Raw genomic sequence first — 23,661 nt, 5'->3', positions numbered from 1 at the left:
CGTGACGCAATGGATCGCACTTGGGAGAGATGAGGAATTCCCAGTGCCACCACCGTGCACGCTGACCCAAGAAGCTCTCGGGTTGTGCGGAGAACAGCAAGTGGGCAGGACGAGGAGAAGAGCAGTAGGGAGCTAGTCGAGTGCTATGATCTGTGCTGGTAATCACCAGGTATCTTATTTCTGTGTCCAGTCGCACAATGAATCCGGGACTGGGGGAAGCATATGCGCTCGGAAGATTGAAAGATTGCTTGTTGGCCGGCAGGGATCGTGGCAGTTCCTAGAACGGCTTGTAGGAGTGGAAACTCCCTGGAATACACATGTGGGTTCAAGCAGCAGGCACCTGCGGGCAACACATAAGGTTGATGACAGTGCGCAGCGGTGTCTGGCCGACCCCAGGATGTGAAGCGGTATGAATGGTCTGGCTGAGAGAGGAGAAAGAGGTAGAACAAAGAACAGTCAAGGATCTGACAGGTGCCCTAACAGATGACAACGTGCTAGAATAATCAGACCCGTAGGCAACGTCCTAAGAAGTGACGACTGTTGGCAATGACACGTACTAAGTCTCAATGTTCGAGAGGTTAAAGCTACGTGCAAAAAACTTATTGACTCAAAAGGCAGTGCTGTGGCTGGTGAAGTAGGCTAGCTAAGCATGGGCTAGCGTTGGCTATGTGAAATTACGTTGTTGACTAAGTGTAGCTTTGGCTATAGAGCACTCAATAACAGGCTAGGGTAACCTTGTGGACAATTTCTACTAATACTACACAAGTGATACTTGGATTTACACAAAGACAAGCAAAGGGTACAACAATGTACACACCAGCTAACACTAACATCTAATCAAGTCGTTCCGTTGTATGTTAATAGTTTCTACAGTGCGCTATTCGTAGACGGTAGACGTTTGCTAGCTTGCTAGCGCTGGCTGATATGCAGTGTTGCAAGTAGAAGGAGGAATAGCTGAGCAGCTAACCTCCGGTAGTTTACGGTAAATTACTCTAAAACTACACATTATCTTTGAGTACAAGACAGCCAAAGACAGAAATATGTGACCTAGCCTAACTACTAAGCAAGGTTTAGTACTCAGATTAATTCTCTGACCTTTGATTGAGTGGCACCAAATGTCAGTCTAACGCATTATAGAGTTTCTTAGTATACGGGCATCTTCTGGGGAAGTTTGTCATTATTCACTGATGTAAGTCTATCGCGGGCTCGAAGAAAAACATGACCTCTAGGTTTTTATCAGGAGAGTTCCAATTCGTACCCAGAGGAGAGTCGGAATGGCACGAGTACCTACTTGGGCCTCTATTGATCCGGTACACAACGCTCACTACAACTAAGTAGTGGCTGGCTGAGTGCTTACTGTAGTACCTCATTGCAAAACGGTGTGCTTTCTCATCAAATCCTACTGGTCGACAGCTGAACATGGACAAATAGATGATAAAAGTTGCATGACTCTAAAAGGAAACTTTTAATATTTATGTTAGAATGAATGCTTTATTTTCAAATATGATAATGATCTCTATAGAGACGTCGAAGTGTCCCTCGAGGGTTGGCCTCCACACTGGATGACTGTTCAGAACCTCATTTATAGTTGATTTTCACTGGGCCAACATGGTTTCTCTTCACTGGCCTTATTCCATTGATATTGAGTCCAATTAATGTTTTGTCTTAAAATACAATTTATACCATAGCAGCATGAGACATGTGAATCATTAACAATAAAGGGGCGCTAACGTTGTAAATCATCATAATGCAAACTCATGGAGATTTAGCTTCTGATCACGGATTTACAGTACTAAAGATGATTTCGTTGAGCAGGCATGGCGATTGAATGTAAAGGTATATAACATAATGAATGATCTGAGACTTTTTGAAGATTGATGGTCTAGCTGGATCAAAACTCTAGAAATCGTGCTGCTGTACAGGAATCTCATCATCTAAGATGGTCAAACCTCAAGGTGAAAAGGTAACATGTTAGGTCCACATGGTTATTTTTGAATCGGGATTTTCATGGGACATCGTGAAGCAACTGGAGTGGAATCATTCCCCTCAAGTTTGAAATTTCAGGGATAAGCTTGTGCATTTTGTTTTTGGGTTGTAGTGGCAATTTATTAATGGGAAAGCTCACGAGAAGATATGGAAAACCCAAACTCATATTTTGGGCAAGTTTAGGTAGGAACCGCACATCTATTAAGGGACCTCTGTCTGCGGATAGGGACTTGTTAGAACCTGCTGACATGACCCAGGTCCTCACGTATCAGATACAGTGCCTAATGTCTCTCGTCTTGATAAGCAAGTCACTTTTCGGAGGCCTCCACACTCGCTCAGAGGGGTCGTGCTCCGAGCTCGCTCCCAAGCTCTTACCATAACGTTCCTGCAGGCAGTGTCCCTGTGGACTAGACGCCTCCCCTCGTTTCACCCCGATGGAGCCCTCACAGGTAAGAGAGACTCCTACCCCCTCACTAAGCTACATAACAGGCACAATTCTGGTCCCGGCCATGATTATCAATTGTGTAGTTGGAGTGCTTAACTAGGCATAAGCTGCCTCTCTGTCATAATAAGATCCATTGTGAAAAAGGCGAAACGAATCACATCTCAACACATGGTTACCAAACATCGGTCGGGGCCCCACCCGTAGCTGGCGATGGCACGAAGTGTCATAGGTCTCTTGCTCATAGCCAAACAACACAGCTGATTTCAATCCAACCATCCATATACTAATAGTTCTACGGATTTGAGATGATTAATGGATCTACCGCGTTGATTTAGGAACTACAGTGCGCTATGAGGGCGAGAAAAACTCAAAATGTCCGCACACGGGGGAAGGGCCCTAGGAACCCGCAAGCTTTGATAACTGCCTACTAAAACGATCACCGGAGGTATGCACAGGCTTAATGTTCTCAAGTCCATATGTTCGGCTATCTCACCTCTTCTTCTCTGTGGGCGCTTCTGCAGGATATGGTGAGGTTACAAGTCAGCCAACTCCCCACTGGAGATGCCCTGGGGCCCTAGAAGACTCTTGGCCCTGGGGGAGGAGGACCCTGGAGAGGCTGGCCATCTGGAGCAGTGACATTGGGCCACTCTCAAGGAGTGAGAGAGTACTAGAAAGGGATAAAGAGAGACGCCAGCTGGGCCACTTCCGAAACTGCAGCTCAGTGAGGCTGGGTAGCAGTGGCGTATGTGTTGGTCCTGCATCCTGTTGTGCTTAGAGACCTTTGCTGTGGTGTTGTCACCGTAAGCGCCTATGGACATTTGACTAATGATTGTGAGTATATATGAGACGTGTGTGAGACATGAATTAGCAGTGGTTTTATATTGGGATGTGTTGCGAACTATGCCCATGTAGTTAGATTTTCCTTTCTGTCCCGTGTGAGTTGGGTTCATGGAAATATTTCATATGTCTAAGAGGAGGCAACACTTCTTTGTCAGTAAGAGGGACGGTCTCAGAATAACCAGAGATTTTTGGGCTCGTTGTTGCTGATACACCAAGGTCAATCCTCCTCTTCTGTTGGTGGTTCAACAGAGCGATAAGGGAGACAGCCGGAGGCACGCTTCTCACTAAACTAAGGCTGCCAGGCCATACACAACAAATAGACGACTGGCGCTTGAACAGACACATAGTAGTGCGATGTCAAAAATAGGGTGAGGGAAGGCAACGGAGGGTATAGCTCTTTAGAACGAGTTTCCATAAATATAAGAGCCTAAGTTGCTCATAAGATGCGGGCATTCATCTGAGTATCTCTTAAAGAAACTAGAATGGTCCAACACAACCAAGACAGTCGTGAAGAGGGCACGACAACGCCTATTTCCCCCTTAGGAAACGAAAAAAGATTGGCATGGGTCCTGAGTATCCTCAAAAGGTTCTACAGCTGCAACATCGAGAGCATCCTGCCTGGTTGCATCACTGCTGGTATGGCAATTGCTCGGCTCTGACCGCAAGGCACTACAGAGGGTAGTGCTGTACGGCCCAGTACATCACGGGGCTCAAGCTGCCTGCATCCAGGACCTCTACACACCAGGCGTGTCAGAGGAAGCGCCCAAAAATTGTCAAGAGCCCCAGCCACCCAGTCATAGACTGTTCTCTCTACTACCGCATGGCAAGTGGTACGGAGTGCCAAGTCTAGCACAAAAAGGCTTCCCAACAGTTTTTACCCCTAAGCCATAAGACTCCTGAAGGTATTCAAATGGTTACCCGGACTATTTGCATTGTGTGCCCCTCAATCAGCCTGACTAACCGGTGTCTGTATGTAGCCTCTACTTTTTAGCCTCGCTACTTGTATATAGGCCTGTCTTTTTACTGTTGTTTTATTTTCTTTACCTACCTATTGTTCACCTAATACTTTTTTGCACTATTGGTATGAGACTGTAAGTGAGCATTTCACTGTAAGGTCTACTACACCTGTTGTATTCAGCACACGTGACAAAACTTTGATTTGAAGCTACCTGCCCTCCAGGACAGCTACAGCACCCGATGTCACAGAAGGCCAAAAGATCATCAGAAGGCACAACAAACACCCGAGCCACTGCCTGTTCCACCCCGCTATCATCCAGAAGCGAGGTACAGTACAAGTGGCATCAAAGCTGGGACCGAGAGACGCTGAAAACAGCTTCTATCTCAAGGCCATCAGACGTTAAAACAAGCCATCACTAACATGAGTGGCTGCTGCCAACAACAGACTCAAATCTCTGGCCACTTTAATAAAATTTATAAATGATTTAATAATGTATCACTAGTCACTTTAACAATAACGCCACTTTAAAAATGTCTACATATCCTACATTACTCATCTCATATGTATATATTGTATTCTATACCATCTACTGCATCTTGCCTATGCCGCAAGGCCTCGCTGTCTGATATCGCTCATCATATTTATATGTATAATTCTTATTCATCCCTTTACACTTTGTGTGTATAGAAGCAAAGCATTTCGCTACACACTTCGCATTAACATCTGCTAACCATGTGTACTGTGACCAATCAAATTTTGTTTTGAACATTTGAAACATCTTTATCCTTTTGTAACCTTTATGAGTGCAATGTTTACTGTACATGTTTTTTTTATGCTTTTTGTTTCTTCTCACTTTTGCTTATTGTTTATTTCACTTGCTTTTGGCAATGTAAATAGATTTTCCAAGCCAAAAGCCCCTTTGAATGGAATTAATTGAATTGAGAGAGAGAGAGAGAGAGAGAGGAGAGAGGAGAGAGAGAGAGAGAGAGAGAGAGAAGAGAGAGAGTGAAGTGATTGAATAGAGAAAGACTGCCCCACTCAGGTAGGATATTCTTTCAGAACTGGCACTGTAGCTATGGGGATGATTATTCCCAGTGATTTCCCCTGGCTGTTTTCTTCTTCTCAACACCACTCCCTGACAAAAGTAAAATGGAAGACCAGGCTGTGAATTCATAGTTTCATCCCTATGGAGAAAACATGGCTTAAAATAAAGACTTCCAAGCTTATCTCTTGTTATCTGGAGATCTTGTGTGTTGTGTTGGCGCCCCCCCTTGGGTTGTGCCGTGGCGGAGATCTTTGTGGGCTACTACTCGGCCTTGTCTCAGGATGGTAAGTTGGTGGTTGAAGATATCCCCTCTAGTGGTGTGGGGGCTGGTGCTTTGGCAAGAGTGGTGGGGTTATATCCTGCCTGTTTGGCCCTGTACGGGGTATCATCGGATGTGGGGCCACAGTGTCCTCTGACCCTTCCTGTCTCAGCCTCCAGTATTTATGCTGCGGCAGTAGTTCAATGTGTCAGGGGGCTAGGGTCAGTCTGTTATATCTGGAGTATTTCTCCTGTCTTATCCGGTGTCCTGTGTGAATTTAAGTATGCTTTCTCTAATTCTCTCTTACTCTCTTTCTTTCTCTCTCTCGGAGGACCTGAGCCCTAGGACCATGCCTCAGGACTACCTGGCATGATGACTCCTTGCTGTCCCCAGTCCACCTGGCCGTGCTGCTGCTCCAGTTTCAACTGTTCTGCTGCGGCTATGACCTGTTCACCGGACGTGCTACCTGTCCCAGACCTGCTTGTTTTCCCTCTCTAGAGACACAGCAGGAGGCGGTAGAGATACTCTCTCTCAATGATTGGCTATGAAAAGCCAACTGACAATTACTCCTGAGGTGCTTACTTGTTGCACCCTCAACAACTACTGTGATTATTATTATTTGACCATGTGGGTCATTTATGAACATTTGAACATCTTGGCCATGTTCTGTTATAATCTCCACCCGGCACAGCCAGAAGAGGACTGGCCACCCCTCATAGCCTGGTTCCTCTCTAGGTTTCTTCCTAGGTTTTGGCCATTCTAGGGAGTTTTTCCTAGCCACCGTGCTTCTACACCTGCATTGCTTGCTGTTTTGGGGTTTTAGGCTGGGTTTCTGTACAGCACTTTGATATATCAGCTGATGGAAGAAGGGCTATAAAAATAAATGTGATTTGATTTGAAGGGGTGGTATACAACCAAGACAGAATTAGTGGTATAATTAGATTTAATCTATTATATTATCAATTTCAACCCCATGTAACTGCTTTATAATTTAACCTAAGATCTACTGACAGGCCATTATTTATATGAAATACATTTCATCAATCAAATGCATTTCATTGTTTAATAACATCATGCTGAGATATAACCAGGAATCCCACCATTGACTAACATAAAAAAAGATGGAAAAATCTTAAAACTGCTTAAAACATTCAGGACTCTGTCGCACGCGCAGCCCTTGGGAAGCAACATTACGAAACATGAAAACCCCAATATTTTTAAGTCTCTCTGAAAGATCATGCTAATTTTGTGTTTTCGGTACATTCTTTAAAATAAAAAAATGATTGGCTACATTTTATATTTTTACTTGATTGTAGCAAAAGTCCAACTGCAGAGTATACAAATGTCCTTCTCCAAATATACACTGAGTATACCAAACATTTGGAACACCTTCCTAATATTGAGTTACCCCCCCCACTTTTTCCCTCAGAACAGTCTCAATTTGTCAGGACATGGATTCGACAAGGTGTTGAAATCGTTACACAGGGATGCTGAATCATTTACTACCATACCCTGTTCAAAGGCACTTAAATCTTGTGTCTTGCCCATTCACCAAACATTGCATTCCACAGTAAGAACCTCATACCAATGGTCAAGCATGGTGGTGGTAGTGTGATGGTTTGGGGATCCTTTGCTGCCTCAGCACTTGGCGACTTGCCTTAACAGAAGGAACCATGAATTCCGCACCGTATCAAAGAATTCTACAGGAGAATGTCAGGCCATCTGTCTGTGAGCTGAAGCTGAAGCACAGCTGGGTCATGCAGCAAGACAATGATCCAAAACACACAATGTGATCTAGATGAAAATGGCTAAAAAGCAACAAATTTGAAGTTTTGGAATGGCTTAGTCTAAGTCCAGACCTAATCCCAATTGAGATGTTGTGGCAGAACTTGAAACGATCAATTCATGCTTGAAAACCCACAAATGTCGCTGAGTTAAAGCATTTCTGCATGGAAGAGTTGGCCAAAATTCCTCCACAGCAACATGAGAGACTGATCAACAACTACAGGAATCGTTTAGTTGGGGTCATTGCAACTAAATGTGGCACAAACAGTTATTGAGTGTAAGAGGGCAATTACTTGGAGTTCCGGAGTTCCAAATTAAGCAGCAGCAGCTYAAAAGATGAGCTCCTACAAATATTGAAATTTAAATGTTTTTTTAGAGTAAAGTACATCGAAAAAAAATCAAAAGAAAACTGCAAACTGAATAGGAGACCAAACAAGCAGCAAACAAAGAAGAAAGGCTTTTGAAAAAGTAACAATTTTTCATAAAATTATACCGTTTTCTTAGCTAGCTAAGTTGTTTACCTGTTGCTAGGCAGTTGCTAGGGACATTCCTGAAAGAAGCTAGCTAGCTAGCAAGGAGTGTCTAGTTGGCAGAAGAGAAGAAGGGACAAAGTGGGTGACAAAATAAGGCGAAGAGAAAAGGGAAAGGGGACATTAAGGTGAAGCAGTCCTCTAAAGACACACAAAAGACAATAATACAAAGAAACAACTTCTATTGCTCCTTCCCTCTATGATACGCACTCCCGGTTTGGTTTGGAGCGGTAGTTGCATTCCGCTTTGCTCCACAGGTAGTATTACAGGTAGTATTACATTTCATTTCATTACAGTACAACAGTTTTTTGTTTGATCTTAGCTGGCTACATAGCCGTCTTTGTATCCAAGATAATTGTGTAGTCTAGAGTAATTGTCGAGTTTACCTAGCCAGTTAGAGGTTACCTAGCTAGCTACACTTTCAAACAAAGTCAACAACGCAGCCACTGCTAGCTAGCCTATTTCACCAGCCAGCAGTACTATATCATTTTAGTCAATAAGATTTTTTGCAACGTAAGCTTAACTTTCTGAACATTCGAGACGTGTAGTCCACTTGTCATTCAAATCTCCTTTGCATTAGCGTAGCCTCTTCTGTAGCCTGTCAACTATGTGTCTGTCTACCCTGTTTCTCCTCTCTGCACAGACATACAAACGCTTCACACCGCGTGGCCGCTGCTACTCTAACCTGGTGGTCCCAGCGCGCACGACCCACGTGGAGTTCCAGGTCTCAGGCAGCCTCTGGAACTGCCGATCTGCGGCCAACAAGGCAGAGTTCATCTCAGCCTATGCTTCCCTCCAGTCCCTCGACTTCTTGGCACTGACAGAAACATGGATCCACTGTTAACACTGCCTCCTCCTTGCCTCTCCTCGTCTGCCCACGTGTTCTGCACACCCCGAGAGCTTCTGGTCAGCGGGGTGGTGGCACTGGGATCCTCATCTCTCCAAGTGGACATTCTCTCTTTCTCCCTGACCCATCTGTCTATCGCCTCCTTTGAATTCCATGCTGTCACAGTCAGCCCTTTCAAGCTTAACATCCTTATCATTTATCGCCCTCCAGGTTCCTTTGGAGAGTTCATCAATGAGCTTGACGCCCTGATAAGTTCTTTCCTGAGGATGCTCACCTCTCACAGTTCTGGGTGACTTTAACCTCCCCACATCTACCTTTGACTCATTCCTCTCTGCCTCCTTCTTTCCACTCTCTCCCTCTTTGACCTCACCCTCTCACCTTCCCCCACTTCACAAGGCAGGCAATACGCTTGACCTCATCTTACTAGATGCTGTTCTTCCACTAATCTCATTGCAACTCCCTCCAAGTCTCCGACCACTACTTGTATCCTTTTCCCTCTCGCTCTCATCCAACACTTCCACCACTGCCCCTACTCGATGGTATCGGCGCGTCCCAACCTTCGCTCTCCTCCCCGCTACTCTCTCCTCTTCCATCCTATCATCTCTTCCCTCTGCTCAAACCTTCTCCAACCTATCTCCTGATTCTGCCTCCTCAACCCTCCTCTTCTCCTTTCTGCATCCTTTGACTCTCTATGTCCCCTATCCTCCGGCGGCTCGGTCCTCCCCTCCTGCTCCGTGGCTCGACGACTCTGCGAGCTCACAGACAGGGCTCCGGGCAGCCGACGCGAAATGGAGGAAAACTCGCCTCCCTGCGGACCTGGCATCCTTTCACTCCCTCCTCTCTACATTCTCCTCTTCTGTCTCTGCTGCTAAAGCCATACTACACTAAATTCCAAGCATCTGCCTCTAACCCTAGGAAGCTCTTTGCCACCTTCTCCTCCTCCTGAATCCTCCTCCCTCCTCCCCCTCCTCTCTGCTGATGACTTCGTCAACCATTTTGAAAAGAAGGTCGACGACATCCGATCCTCGTTGTAAGTCAAACGACACCGCTGGTTCTGAAACTGACCCTGTGCTTTGACCTCTTTTTCCCTCCTCTCCAGATGAAATCTCGCGTCTTGTGACCGGCCGCGCAACAACCTGCCGCTTGACCCTATCCCTCTCCTCTCCAGACCATTTCGAGACTTCTTACCTCACCTGTCTCATCAACTCATCCTTGACCGCTGGCTACGTCCCTTCCGTCTTCAAGAGAGCGAGAGTTGCACCCCTTCTGAAAAACCTACACTCGATCGATGTCAACATCACAGACCAGTATCCCTTCTTTCTTTTCTCTCCAAAACTCTTGAACGTGCCGTCCTTGGCCAGCTCTCCTGCTATCTCTCTCAGAATGACTTCTTGATCCAAATCAGTCAGGTTTCAAGACTAGTCATTTCAACTGAGACTGCTCTTCTCTGTGTCACGGAGGCGCTCCGCCTGCTAAAGCTAACTCTCTCTCCTCTGCCTCATCCTTCTAGACCTATCGCTGCCTTTGATACTGTGAACCATCAGATCCTCCTCTCCACCCTCTCCGAGCTGGGCATCGTCGGCGCGCCCCATGCTTGATTGCGTCCTACCTGACAGGTTCCTACCAGGTGGCGTGGCGAGAATCTGTCTCCGCACACGTGCTCTCACCACTGGTGTCCCCCAGGGCTCTGTTCTAGGCCCTCTCCTATTCTCGCTATACACCAAGTCACTTGGCTCTTCATATATCATGGTCTCTCCTATCATTGCTATGCAGACGACACACAATTAATCTTCTCCTTCCCCATCTGATAACAGGTGAATCGCATCTCTGCATGTCTGGCAGACATATCAGTTGTGATGACGGATCACCACCTCAAGCTGAACTCGGCAAGACGGAGCTTCTCTTCCTCCGCGGAAGGACTGCCCGTCTCATGACCATCACGGTTGACAACTCCATTGTGTCCTCCTCCCAGATGCTAAGAACCTTGGCGTGATCCTGGACAACACCCTGTCGTCTCTACTAACATCAAGGACCGTTGTAGTAATGCTCTACAACATTCGCAGAGTACGACCCTGCCTCACGCAGGAAGGCGCGCAGGTCCTAATCCAGCACTTGTCATCTCCCGTTCTGATTACTGCAACTCGCTGGTTGGCTGGGCTCCCTGCCTGTGCCATTAAACCCCTACAACTCATCCAGAACGCCGCAGCCCTTGTTCAACTTTCCCAAGTTCTCTCACGTCACCCCGCTCCGCTCTCTCCACTGGCTTCCAGTTGAAATCCGTCTACAAGACATGGTGCCTACGGAGCTGTGAGGGGAACGGCACCTCCGTACCTTCAGGCTCTGATCAGGCCTACACCCAAACAAGGGCACTGCGTTCAACCGCCTGCCCTAGCCTCTTGAGGAAGTACAGTTCCCGCTCAGCCAGTCAAAACTGTTCTGCTCTGGCACCCAATGGTGGAACAAACTCCCTCACGACGCCAGGTCAGCGGAGTCAATCACCACTCCGGAGACACCTGAAACCCCACCTCTTTAAGGAATACCTAGGATAGGATAAAGTAATCCTTCTAACCCCCCCCCCCCTTAAAAGAGTTAGATGCACTATTGTAAAGTGGTTGTTCCACTGGATATCATAAGGTGAATGCACCAATTTGTAAGTCGCTCTGGATAAGAGCGTCTGCTAAATGACTTAAAATGTAAATGTACTTTTTCACACGGGGCATTGGGTGTTGCATAACTTTGTTTATGAAATACATTTTTAAAAGTATGTAATAGTTGTGTTATTTGTTCACTCAGGTTCCCTTTATCTAATATTAGGTTTTGGTTGAAGATCGATCTAATAACATTCACTATCAAAAATAAGGGGGCAAATACTTTTTCACAGCATTGTAAGTTGCTCTTATACCTATGCATAATAACAGTTCCTATTCTACTTTTGTAATTACAAATCCACTCTCAACTCCATTGTTTTGCAATTCAAATGCAATCACTAAAGTACTGTAACAGCATGTTAATACAGTGTTATTACTAGTGTAATTACATCGTTACTTACTACACAGTAAAGGGTTACCTATAATAATTTTGGAAACACTGAGGGAAACAAGAACATGAATGGATGGATACACAGAAAGAAAACACCCATGAAGCAAAGGCTGCAGGCATATAGCTTTGATCAGCATGGCTACAGAGATGGTTACAGACAGTTACACATCCTCAGTGAGTACACTGCCAGCATTCCCTGTTTCCTGTATCCCATATTATTGAAACTGACACAATGGGATCAAAATACATGAAAATTAAGGGGCCAGAGAGATTCTCTCTGAACAAGAGTAATGAGTTGAGCCAACAAGGAGTTAGCCAGCCATCCGTTAGCTTTACATTATTTAACTTAAAGCTTATTAAGAGAATTCCAAATCTAGCTTGAATTAAAGATGAATGTTGAAAAACAGTTTACTTAGCGACTGTTATGTAAAGCAATAAAAAAGTGAGTGAGAGAACACTCAGATCTATTGTGCATTTATTGAACTTCACCCCAAGGCGCTAGCATGTCTAGTGCTCTATGACAGACAGGTCGGGCTGGATCGAGTCCTTCATGCACATAGTGAAAATGAATTGACTTCCTGGAAGTAGTTAATTAAGCACATGTTGACAGAATGGAAGTTCTGACACATAGAAAAGCGCTGGGTGAGATAGTGACAGAAAACTCTGACACCATGATAAGAGTCTCTCTCTCTCTCATAAATTAGCTTCCTGTGCACATTGATCCCTCTCCCCATCATCCCCTCTGATGGAGAGTAAGTGAGAGGCTCATTGTAGTGGACACACGCGCACTGACCCACTCTGGGAGTTAATTCGTTTTTATTGACTAGATAGAACACCTGCGTTTCCAGCTGTAACTTATCATGGTTAGCACAGGCTTCCAGGGAGCTGAGGCTCCATGCTTACAGCCCTAGTGTCCCCAACAAACACTCTCTCTGACCTTTGCTGAGCCTTGACTCCTTGTTCTCTTCTCATCTCTATGACCTGACCTCTGAACCTCCCTTATAACTGTTCATCTCAGCCAAATGTATAGCATTCTTATTAAACAGACGGGAAATGTACGATACCTGACTATCTAAGCCTGTACCTCAGAGTTATGGTACACAAGGTTAGATCAGATGAGTGAGTAGTGAGTACTCAGTAGTTGGTGCATTTCCATACAGGATTTACCTGTGTTTTACCCAAAAGGTTCAGACTTTTCTGTTTACATCTACGCGGGCCGGCATTCGTGTCTCACTGGGRCATGGCTCTGGCGGACCTGCTCTCACTTGGGGCCAATGCCAGGCCACTGGTACTTTTAGATTTCATTTACATAACAATGATTAACTGGAAACTTTAAGACCTTCTCACAAAGCAACTGTTTATGCAGAGGTTATGAATTCGGCGCTTCACAGTCCTCACTGTCAGTCCTAGCTATGGAAACACAATTTCCCTAGTTTTACATAAGGGTGTATACACTAATGTAACACTGGTGTTACAGTGGCAAAGGAGCTAGGTGTGATCTACTGAAGTTGACAGCTATATTCATATTTTTCTCTCCTTCACATCTTTGACGCAAGAGAGCAAATCAGGGTTTTGATTTAATTTTTTATTTGATTCTCTTTTCCTTTCACTCAAAGAGAACTGAGAATTTCCAATCAATATGCCTTGCACTGAGTTTCTACTATAAGCCCCACAGCAGGCAAACACGTCACACCAAAAGGACACAACGATCCTCTCACTGCAGGGCAGTGTTACCTCCGCTCTTACTCATTTCACCCCTACAAGAGACAAGATGAATGAGAACACTCATAGTAGCAGTGCGTGGGTAAAATCACTGCTGAAGACAGAAAAAAAGCCATATTACAACTTATATGTTGTGATAATTGCGTTGTTTGCTCTATAACCTGTTAGCTCATATGCCTTGCGACCGTGATATATAGGCCTAAAGGTCGAGACAATAAGACACAGTTGCAGAATAAATTCAACCACACCTTCTGTCCAGTGAAGTCGACAAAGCATATTGCAAACAGTTACATGACCTACAGCATGGTCAAGCAAGTTAATGTTTCCGACATTTTCGGACCACTAAACAACTATTGATTTAGAACCACGGAGAGTTACCACAAGTCACAAGGAAAACTGCCTCCACTATTCCAGCACCATTTCAACATCAACATTTCAACATTATCAAATCACCTATGCTTAGTCTAATACAGTGACAACTAAAAGACACCAAAAACAATTTAGTCCAATCAATGTAAGCTAAATATGATGTGGCTGTCCATGGTTCTGATCTGTGTGTGTGTGTGTGTGTGTGTGTGCACGTTCGTGCAAGTAGAAAAAACATGTTGACTCACCCTACAGTACTTTTAGAGAAACGCCAATGCCCTCCTTCATGTTGATGAAACGGTCTGTCACTCTGTCATACAGTACACGCTTTTATTTTTTGTTYTCCTAGGCTACCTGGTTAAAATGCTTGCTCGCTACCCTAACTTCCTTTCATGGGCAACGTTAGTTAACATTAGTCTTCTACGGCTAGCTACATATTGAACTTCCACCCTCTCAGGCCAGGGGCACAATGTATGAATTAATGGTTGGATCAGAATCACTGTTATAATCATTGGCCAGTACAGAGAATTAGGTAAAACCACAAGTCCAAATCCCTATCTCCATCCATGGATAATTTAAGAKATCGCCACTGGAGGACAACAACACAATTCAAGTTGTTTATGTCAATGACGTATATTCTCAATGTGATTTGATAAGAGTGACGCCAAATCCAAACTGACTTCRCTTCACACCTTTTTTGGGGTGTGCCAGGACTATTCGCAGTTGACATCACTCAGTTTAGCGCAACGCTAATTGGCTATTATTTTTAACTTTTTTTTATCAAGGGAGGCCAAATGCTCACCTGCGGCAACAATGTCATACTCTTTTGGACCAGACAGCATCTGATAGATGGCCTACATATACAGAGGGGCACTGTTTCGCCTGCTCGAATGCTTTCTCCGGTGAGATACATTCAGCCTCTTGCGAATTGAAGGACAAATATGAAACACAGAGAGAAGAAAGATAAAATAARTAATGTGTTTTTCTTTTTTTCTTAGTAAATTTTTTGGGGAAGCCTGGCTTCCCTTGGCTTCATGAATACACGTCACTGAACATTCATGTTATGATCAAACGACCAATGTTTACCACTGCCAATTCTTACTTACAGTACTTCTTATGACTTAGTTACAGTTCATGAAGTGCAAGTTAGTGTACATGCATAGTAAAGATGATATTAATAGGCTTGCTTTGCTGGGAATGATTATCACTATGACTCACGATCTGTTGCAAATATTTAACATATTCCATACATTACTGAGAGCGATTTGTCATATTCCTGGAATTCCCGTGGGAGCTATGTCTCAAGGTGCCATTGCAGGGTACAGTCACCGGGGACAACGGGTCTTGCATTGATCCTAGACCAGCGGTAGAAAAAGTACCCAATTGTCATACTTGAGTAAAGGTAAAGATACCTTAATAGAAAATGACTCAAGTAAAAGTCATCCAGTAAAATACTACTTGAGTAAAAGTCTAAAAGTATTTGGTTTTAAATATACTTAAGTATCAAAAGTAAATGTAATTGCTAAAATACACTTAAGTATCAACATGTAAAAGTATGAATAATTTCAAATTCCTTATATAAAGCAAACCAGGCAGCAGCATTTTTAAAATTAAAAAAACATATGTACGGATAGCCAGGGGCATGCTCCAACACTCAGACATAATTTACAAACGAAGCATGTGTGTTTAGTGAGTCCGCCAGATCAGAGGCAGTAGGGATYACCAGGGATTTCTCTTGATAAGTGCATGAATTGGACCATTTTCCTGTCCTGCTAAGCATTCAAAATGTAACAAGTACTTCTGGGTGTCAGGGAAAATGTATGGAGTAAAAAGTAAAGAATTTCATTAGGAATGTAGTGACGTAAAAGTAGGCAGAAATATAAATATTAAAGTACAGATACCCCAAAAAACTACTTAAGTAGTACTTTCAAGTATTTTTACACCACTGTCCCAGACCCCCCCATCCCAAGTGGTCAACCATGGAATCTGCTGTCTACACAGAACAAAGCACAATGGACATAAGCTGCACTGACCTTGGGGTGATGGGAGCCAATGGAGTTATGTTCTTCCTCAAGAGCCCTTTAGGAACATAACCACACACAACTCAGTAGTGCTAGAGGACACAAGTTCCTGTAACTCCTCAGAACAGAAGTATGTCGGWCTATCCATAAATATTAATTCTCAGGCTTGACTAAGGGTGAAGAGTCGAGGTGTGTCACGCTCAGCTGCCGTTTCATTTCACAGTGTTTGTTAAGGGACTCCACACCACGCTAAGTTCCTGCTGGAGAGAGGATGTGGGGAGTGGGTGAGGGGAGGAGGGTAATTATTTAATTATTGGGGCAGGGCTGATGTGAAGATGTGTGTGGAGAGCTCAGAGGGGCGTTGTCTGATGAATCATATAGTGGAGAAATTCAGGTGAAGAAATTAAATTCCTCCCCATGCCTCCCTGTATGCTCCTTAAAGACTGTAAACTCTACAGCAACCAAACCAGAAGCTTAATTTGCAAACAAAGGATTCAGGAGAGGCGCTTTATACTGCCTCACTTAATTGTGAAATTGTGGGATAAAGTGGATGCAATTCTCCTGGAGAGCCTGAACCTGATTTAATGAGGAATTYATGTCTGCTCCATATGCCTGTGTACTGCAGTGAACTACCTTTAGAACACTTTCAAACCACAGAGGCATAACTTCTGGAGGGGGGAGGGGGGGGGGTAGAGAGAGAGAGAAGTGAGGAGAAAAAGAGAGTGAGAAAGAAGCATATTGGTATGGGATGCTGCTTCCAAAGGTTGTGGTGTATGTGCATAAATTAAATATGATTTTTCTTTTTACACATCATTTTGACGCGAAAATAACAGTTAGAGTTGAGGGATTGCTCTGATCCGCACTGACAGAAAGGAGGACTATCTAATGCTTGTGCGCATCCGGAGGCTCACATGTTTAGATGAGATACTGGGCTACTCTCTGGAGAGTCTACCAGGGTAAAGCAGATGAGATTCATTCATGATTTATTTCCATCGGCATGTTTTCCCTATTAAATTCCCCAATGAATAGTAGGCTATTACATCAGCACCCTCCTTAGAAGAGGGAATCAAGGTGGTTGTTTGAATTGTCCTGATAAAGCATACAACTATTACAGAACACAGATAAGCCAATATAATGCATAGGCTATTATGAGAACTAGACAACGGACTTTGTTCATCTTGAATGTTTTATTCATTCTCACACCACACACATTGACGCTTCGACTGAGCGTGACGATCTAGTGTAGTAGACTAGGCTACCCGGTACCCAATAACAAAGTGCATGTGAATTCAAATGTATTAGAATAGATGACCATAGAGTACACTATAGAGTAACTAGCCTCCCGGGGTTTGTTCGCCTAAGCATGACTATCATCCTCATACCACATTCTGACTAAACGTTTTAGTTTTAGTGTCAGCAACTGGACATTGTTCTTAGGGGGCTAGTTACCTTAATATGGTCAAATGAGAGTAAAAAACAAAACAGTCAATTGTTTACTTGAAATTAAAGTCAGTTGCCACATATCTTAACAATCATTTAATTTATTTTAATCCGTAATCTATTTTCCCCACGTCAGAAAATTAATTTTCCTTTCAAACATTTCATATATTCTAACTCAACCATTTRGTCCCTCGGCACCGAGCAAATTTGGAATTGGAACCTTTTCCGGTGTCCACTTTCGCGCGACTCGTTCCCCTATAATTACGAGACGCGTTTGATAAATGCCACTTGTGAACCCCAAACATAATACTTACAAATTAAACACTTATTTATATGGAAAATGTACATTTCTAAAAGTAAACACTTACTCAGATGGAGAGCAACAGGCAAGAAAAGACACGCGTAATTCACGAGCGATACCATTCTGCTCAGGCCGCTCAACTAAGGAAAAAAAGACCACGTCCAAATGTTACAATCCGTTTGCTGAGCACAGCTACTTTGCTACCTGCCTCAGCAGGGTAATACTACATAGGTGATACAGTATCTCGCATCTTGCGCAAGAGAAGAGRCCCTACTCACTCCTATGTGCATCTAGTGCGCGTGAGGGAGGGCGCATGTGTGTGACCAGGGCAGACTCAATCTCATCTCTATGTATCATTCGATGGATATCGGTCTATACCGCAAAACAAACATTCGCATGTCAAAAACTTACCATCTTTGTTTTTTTCCTGCGAGTTTACGCAACTGAATCAAACGCGGGATATTTATTATCTTGACAAAAGGTACAAACTTCACTGTAGTGTCAAATAGGAGACATGTGAAATAAAAAAACACTGAAATCTATTGAAGTAATTTATTTTTTATTGCAAAATGTTGAGGGTAAAATATACAACACAATCCAAGCACAGGGAACAAAACACGATGGAAATTACAAAACGATCCACATTGGTTCAGGATAATACAGGATAATATTCTTTGTAAACTAGGAAAAAAATATATATACTGTATAGCGATTATGTGCAAGCTTCCTATCAAAATACAGGTCTGTGATTCTTGAGGCTTAACCCTGATCAATATGAAACATAAAACTACCTAAGAGCATGGAAACCATCCTGCTTTTACACTTCAGGTCACAATTGCTATTCCAAATGAACATTAGTTTAAGTGAATCGAGCACTCAGTGAAAAGGYTCCGTTTCCAGAAATCCAGACATGTAACTTTCAGTACAATAAAGGATGGATAGTCCACCTACCCGACCATGGACAGATTCGTCCTCTCTCAACCTTGTGCAGAAAAATAAAAACGAGATTCATGTCTGCTTTACACAGCTTTGTGGCTTTGTAAAACAGATGGCTTATAACRTTGAAGATAGTGGTTTGCCTTTTTAATGCATGATCCCCCCAGAGCAGGGATTGGCAACTGTCGGCCCGCAGTCCTCCCCTTCGAAGGCCCGCGAATCAACCCCCTTCCCCCAAAAGGAACTCAGTTGGGGTCTCAATTTACTGTTGCAAGTTAGAATAGACTAAAGAAGGTGCAGTTTCAAAATATGGTTGTGCATCAGCAGTTTTACTGTTGTCCGTCACTGATAGTAAGTCAATTTGCTCATGTCAGCCCCAAAAAATTATTCAGATTGCCAGGTTAGCTTAGCGACCAAATATCTAAACTAATCATGTTCTAATTACCGTCAGGGGTCCCCATTGATATTGTTAGTATCACTGAGACAACATTTTAAAAATAGCAAAGATCTTCTCCACCCCATGGAAAAACGTGTAGAATTGCAGCAACCTTGCTTTAAAAACGTCAACATTTACTCTACACCCCATGTCGAAATGTGTAGAATTGCATGAAATTAACTAAAACTTTAAAAAAATGTTTATCTGCTGTCAAGAGGGGGGCACTAAGACGTTTTGCTTGCAATGTGTGTGGGGTATGGATGTGGGTACACAGACTCGGTATCTGCAGCCCCTCATTTGTTCAGATTTTTTGTATCCCCCACCCCCATCAAAGTCACCCATCCCTGCTCCAGAGCATGCCTAGCGTTTTGTCTATCAATCAAATCAGCAGCTAAAGATGATCAGGCAACTATACACTGAGTGTACAAAACATTAAGGACACCTACTCTTTCCATAACAGACTGACCAGGTGAATCCAGGTGAAAGCTACAATTCCTTACTGATGTCACCTGTTAAATCCACTTAAATCAGTGTATCTGAAGGGGAGGGGCATGTTAAAGAATTTTTAAACATTCGAGAGATGGATTGTGTATGTGTGCCATTGAGAGGTTGAATGGCCAAGACAAAATATGTAAGTGCCTTTGAAAGGGGTATGGTAGTAGTTGCCAGATACCGATTTGTGTCAAGAACTGGAACACTGCTGGGGTTTTTCATGCTCAACAATGATCCACCACCCAAAGGACATCCAGTCAACTTGACAACTGTGGAAAGCATTGGAGTCAACATGGGCCAGCATCCCTGTGGAATGCATTCGACACCTTGTAGAGTCCATGCCCCGACGAATTCAGACTGGGGGGAGGGAGTGCAACGTATTAGGAAGGTGTTCTTAATGTTTTGTACACTCAGTGTATAGTGTTCACTGATGAAACTCAGTAATTGAAGCAAAAAAAGGAATCAGGAATCACCTTTTAACAATTTATGATAAATAAATTGGACCGCCAAAGGTGACCATCACTACAGTCAAACTAAAACATAATTATGGCCTAGTTAAATAAGCATGTTGTTTCAGGACTAATGTGCTGTATACGGAATGGCAAGAAACACCGCCAAGCTTAGCTCACACTGCCCTATGACACCTTATTCTGTTTTAGGTTGAAGGAATTTTAAAACAGATGACACCAGAACCACCATAAATAATAACTGTCCATGCAATTAGATGGCAAGACATCAATAGCAGAGATTGACATTTTGGTATACACTAGACAAGTTTAGAATAGGTTTAAACGTTTCCTATCACTCATACAGTAAAGTGGAATCACATACCCAAGCAAATTTAGATAAGACTTATTCTAGCAATCCCCTATTGTCAAATAATGTTTGTATACCTAACACACAGATTCTCTCACTGTGCCATTTGAGCCCTTGTTTGCAAAAGAAGACATTGATGAGAGGTGCGAAAAAGCCCAGTCACCAATTTTTACAGTCAGGCAAATAGTTGGTTTACAAATGGCACAACAGACTAAAAGGTGGTGGAGGGCAAATTCCCATGCGTGAAGTACAATAAGGCACTTTCTATAAAGGTTTTGTAGCACATGAAGGGTTTGAGATGGAAAACCTACAAAGTCTTATTCACTTGAATCTGTGCAACTTGAATGGTTACAATAAACTGACCACAGTGGCAGAGCAGGCAGGCATTGTGCAGTTGACTTTCATAATGCAACCCAACATTGGAGTGTCAAAGGTCTGTACCAGGCCCCACCCCCCAGTTTTGCTGTACTTTCCCACTAGACTTTGTAAGCTTCTATAGAAACCTTGCTAAAAAAATATAAATGTGATTGCATTTTCACAACGGGCTGTCCTCTAGAGACCAGGATCAGGTTTACACACATTACTTGGGTATCCAAAAGCAAGAGACATAATCAGTTAGAAGCATTTACTATGGATGATAATTACTTCAAATAAGTCTGAGGAAGTATACAAGTCATACAAATGTTAAGGATTATTGAGATATATACATAAAAAAATAAAAAAAAGGGGGCACAAAAGAAAATAAAGATTTTTCAGGGGCATGAGTGAATTTCACTGAGGTTCCATAAAATAAAAATCAAACAAAGTTGACCTTGACCCTATAAAAAGGACAGCCATTTCAGTTTCTCAGACTCCACAAGCTGTCCTCTTTACATAGTAATATGGTAACTTTGACCATTCTGAACTAAAGTCAGAACTTTGGATTTAACAGAATGGTTGAACATACAGAAAACATAAAGGGCCCACCCATCTGTTTCGACAGTCTACATTTAGGATAGTTTTTTTCCTCTAACAAACTCTTGCTGCTATGACAGGGAAATGGACTGAAATAAGCAAATGGCAAGGTTCATAGATCTTATGATGAACAGGGGGTTTCAAACTGAGAAAAATCCTTCAAATCTACAAGTCCAAAAAGGGAAAACCCAGTCATTTCTTCCCATTTTTACCACTTAAATGAGAACAAAAAATAAATTCAATTGCAATGTATAATGCATCAGAGCGAGCCGAGGGTACAGGAAGATCAGAGCAATTACACAACATGCTCACATCTCTTTAACTAAATGCCACTCCCCTCAGCACCTCAATGAAACTCACTGCACCATATTCTAACTGTATGGGAGCAGAACAGAAAGAGAAGGGGCTCCATCGATGGGCACCAAGTACAGAACTAGTGATTGACCAGGCCCTGAAGCATCATCACCAGGCGCCGGGCTCTCTTGCTAAGAGGACTGTGTGGGTCCTGTTGCAGGAACTGGAACAGTTTCTGTCGGACCTGGGACAGCACAGTACTCATGTGGTCTCTCGTCACCGGATCACCATGGTCCAGGTTCATCACAGCATCCTCCAAGTAACTGATACAGACAGAGAAGTTTACCGTGGGCTTTCAAAATACTCAAATTGTACCATTTAAGCCAATAGTGTTATTGGCTTGTGTGTACCGACAAAGTCACCTTTATTTCCTTGCAGCCGAAGGCAAAAATTTGAATGGCTTGATTAAAACAGAGTAAATGCAGTGTTGTGACTGATCACCCAGCAGCACTGTCCCGTTATCCAATCCAGATGGCTCAACCCAAATTAATCCCATCAGATTGTTTTAATTTTACATCTGTAGACCCAATCGAATGCATTTAAAACCTCTAAACACAGTTAACTCAATGGTAATCTTGGGGTTTAAGAACCATTAATCTCCCTACGCTCAAAGTGCCCAATTACTGTTTAATTTCAGCTAAACCCACCCCCACACACATTGAACAACAGCCAGCCCTATCAGGTCTCTTCTCTACTAAACCTGATATGCCTTTAAAAGCCCTTGCACGCAAAGTAATTTTTTTGGGGGGGACGATGACATGAAATGTGCATGATATAAGATATGAAATATTCAAGAGCAGCACATCTCTTCTGTGATATATCTTGCACACCTGGTTTAAAACAGTTGCACTGCAACAGCCAATCAATACCATGCATTAAGGCATTGGACTGTATGCAAACACCTTTTAGGTGTACATCAGAGAGATGTAACCACACTCCACACACAGATTCAGTCCCACAGATGGCGTAGAACTCAACAGCTGGCCAGTAACAGGCTGATKGTTTTTAGGGTGCAATTCAAACTGGATTGAGACTGGTCATTTGAGCTTTTAAAGAGCATTAAAAGAAACTTGGCACATCATTGTCTGGACATTATTCCAATATTCATAGGCCCATCCTGTTCCCATAACACACATTTGTTAAGTGAGCCAGAAGGGTGAAAAGCATTACATCTGCAGTTTGATACAGCTCAACATGGAGCAAATGTGACTAAGGGACCCCCCACACACACTGCACTGAATGTTGATCTTCCGTTCGTCTGCAGTTTGTTCGACAGGGTGTTTTAGGGACACCTGACGTCTGACTGCCGACATTTTCTCGTGATTGAACATGTAGAATCAGATTGCAAATTACATCCGGTGCTCTAAATCAGAGGTGCTAGGTACTCTCAGCCGGCAAACGCTACGGGTGTGTCCGAGCCTTAGTGGCAATATGTAACATTTTGGGAGACCCAGCCATATTCAGACTTGAGTTATAGATATATCATTCTACTTGAAAGTAAGTCTYAGAAGCAGTAGGTCTGTTCTATYTGCTCAACTTAAATTTAGTTTTAAGGTCTTTTACAGTGTATTCGGAAAGTATTCAGACCCCTTAACCTTTCACAAATTTTGTGACGTACAGCCTTATTCTAAAATTGACTAAAAATGTTTTTCCTCTTCCACACACAATGATAAATCGAAAACAGGTTTAGACATTTTTATAAGTGCATTAAAAATTAAGAGAATTTTTTTTTTTTTACAACTATTCAGACCCTTTGCTATGAGACACAAAATTGAGCTCCGGTGCATCCTGTTTCCATTGATCATCCTTAAGATGTTTCTACAACTTGTAGTCCACCTGTGGTAAATTCAATTGATTGGAAAGGCACACACCTGTCTATATAAGGTCCCACAGTTGACAGTGCATGTCAAACAAAAACCAAGCCATAAGGTCGAAGGAATTGCCCATAGAGCTCCGAGACAAGATTGTGTCGAGGCACAGKTCTTGGGAAGGGTAGCAAAAATTGTCAGCAATATTTATGGTCCCCAAAAACACTGTGGCCTCCATTCTTAAATGGAAGAAGTTTGGAACCACCAAGACTCATCCTAGA

The 23,661-nt window shown here is 43.2% G+C and overlaps 2 protein-coding genes across 5 annotated transcripts in view; both read right to left on the bottom strand.

Annotated features, from left to right (window-relative positions):
- nrn1la (neuritin 1-like a) overlaps nt 1-17,882 on the bottom strand; it is a 69,958-nt gene extending 52,076 nt beyond the window's left edge. Inside the window, exon 1 of the mRNA XM_023970922.2 lies at nt 17,652-17,882. Coding sequence (XP_023826690.1) covers nt 17,652-17,706 — 55 coding nt within the window. The 5' untranslated portion in view covers nt 17,707-17,882. The remainder of the gene's footprint in view (nt 1-17,651) is intronic.
- Nucleotides 17,883-18,122: 240 nt separating this feature from the next.
- The window catches only part of LOC111952430 (enhancer of mRNA-decapping protein 4), a 43,543-nt gene continuing 38,004 nt past the window's right edge, over nt 18,123-23,661 (bottom strand). For all 4 annotated transcript variants that reach the window (XM_070435189.1, XM_023971085.2, XM_070435190.1 and 1 more), the window contains exon 29: nt 18,123-21,835. In XM_070435189.1, the coding sequence (XP_070291290.1) occupies nt 21,652-21,835 (184 nt within the window). In that variant the 3' untranslated portion in view covers nt 18,123-21,651. The remainder of the gene's footprint in view (nt 21,836-23,661) is intronic.

The sequence above is a fragment of the Salvelinus sp. IW2-2015 genome, linkage group LG26 (genome assembly GCF_002910315.2).
Source record: "Salvelinus sp. IW2-2015 linkage group LG26, ASM291031v2, whole genome shotgun sequence".
In the NCBI taxonomy this organism is placed as follows: domain Eukaryota; kingdom Metazoa; phylum Chordata; class Actinopteri; order Salmoniformes; family Salmonidae; genus Salvelinus; species Salvelinus sp. IW2-2015.
This window is presented reverse-complemented; position numbering and strand designations above follow the sequence as displayed.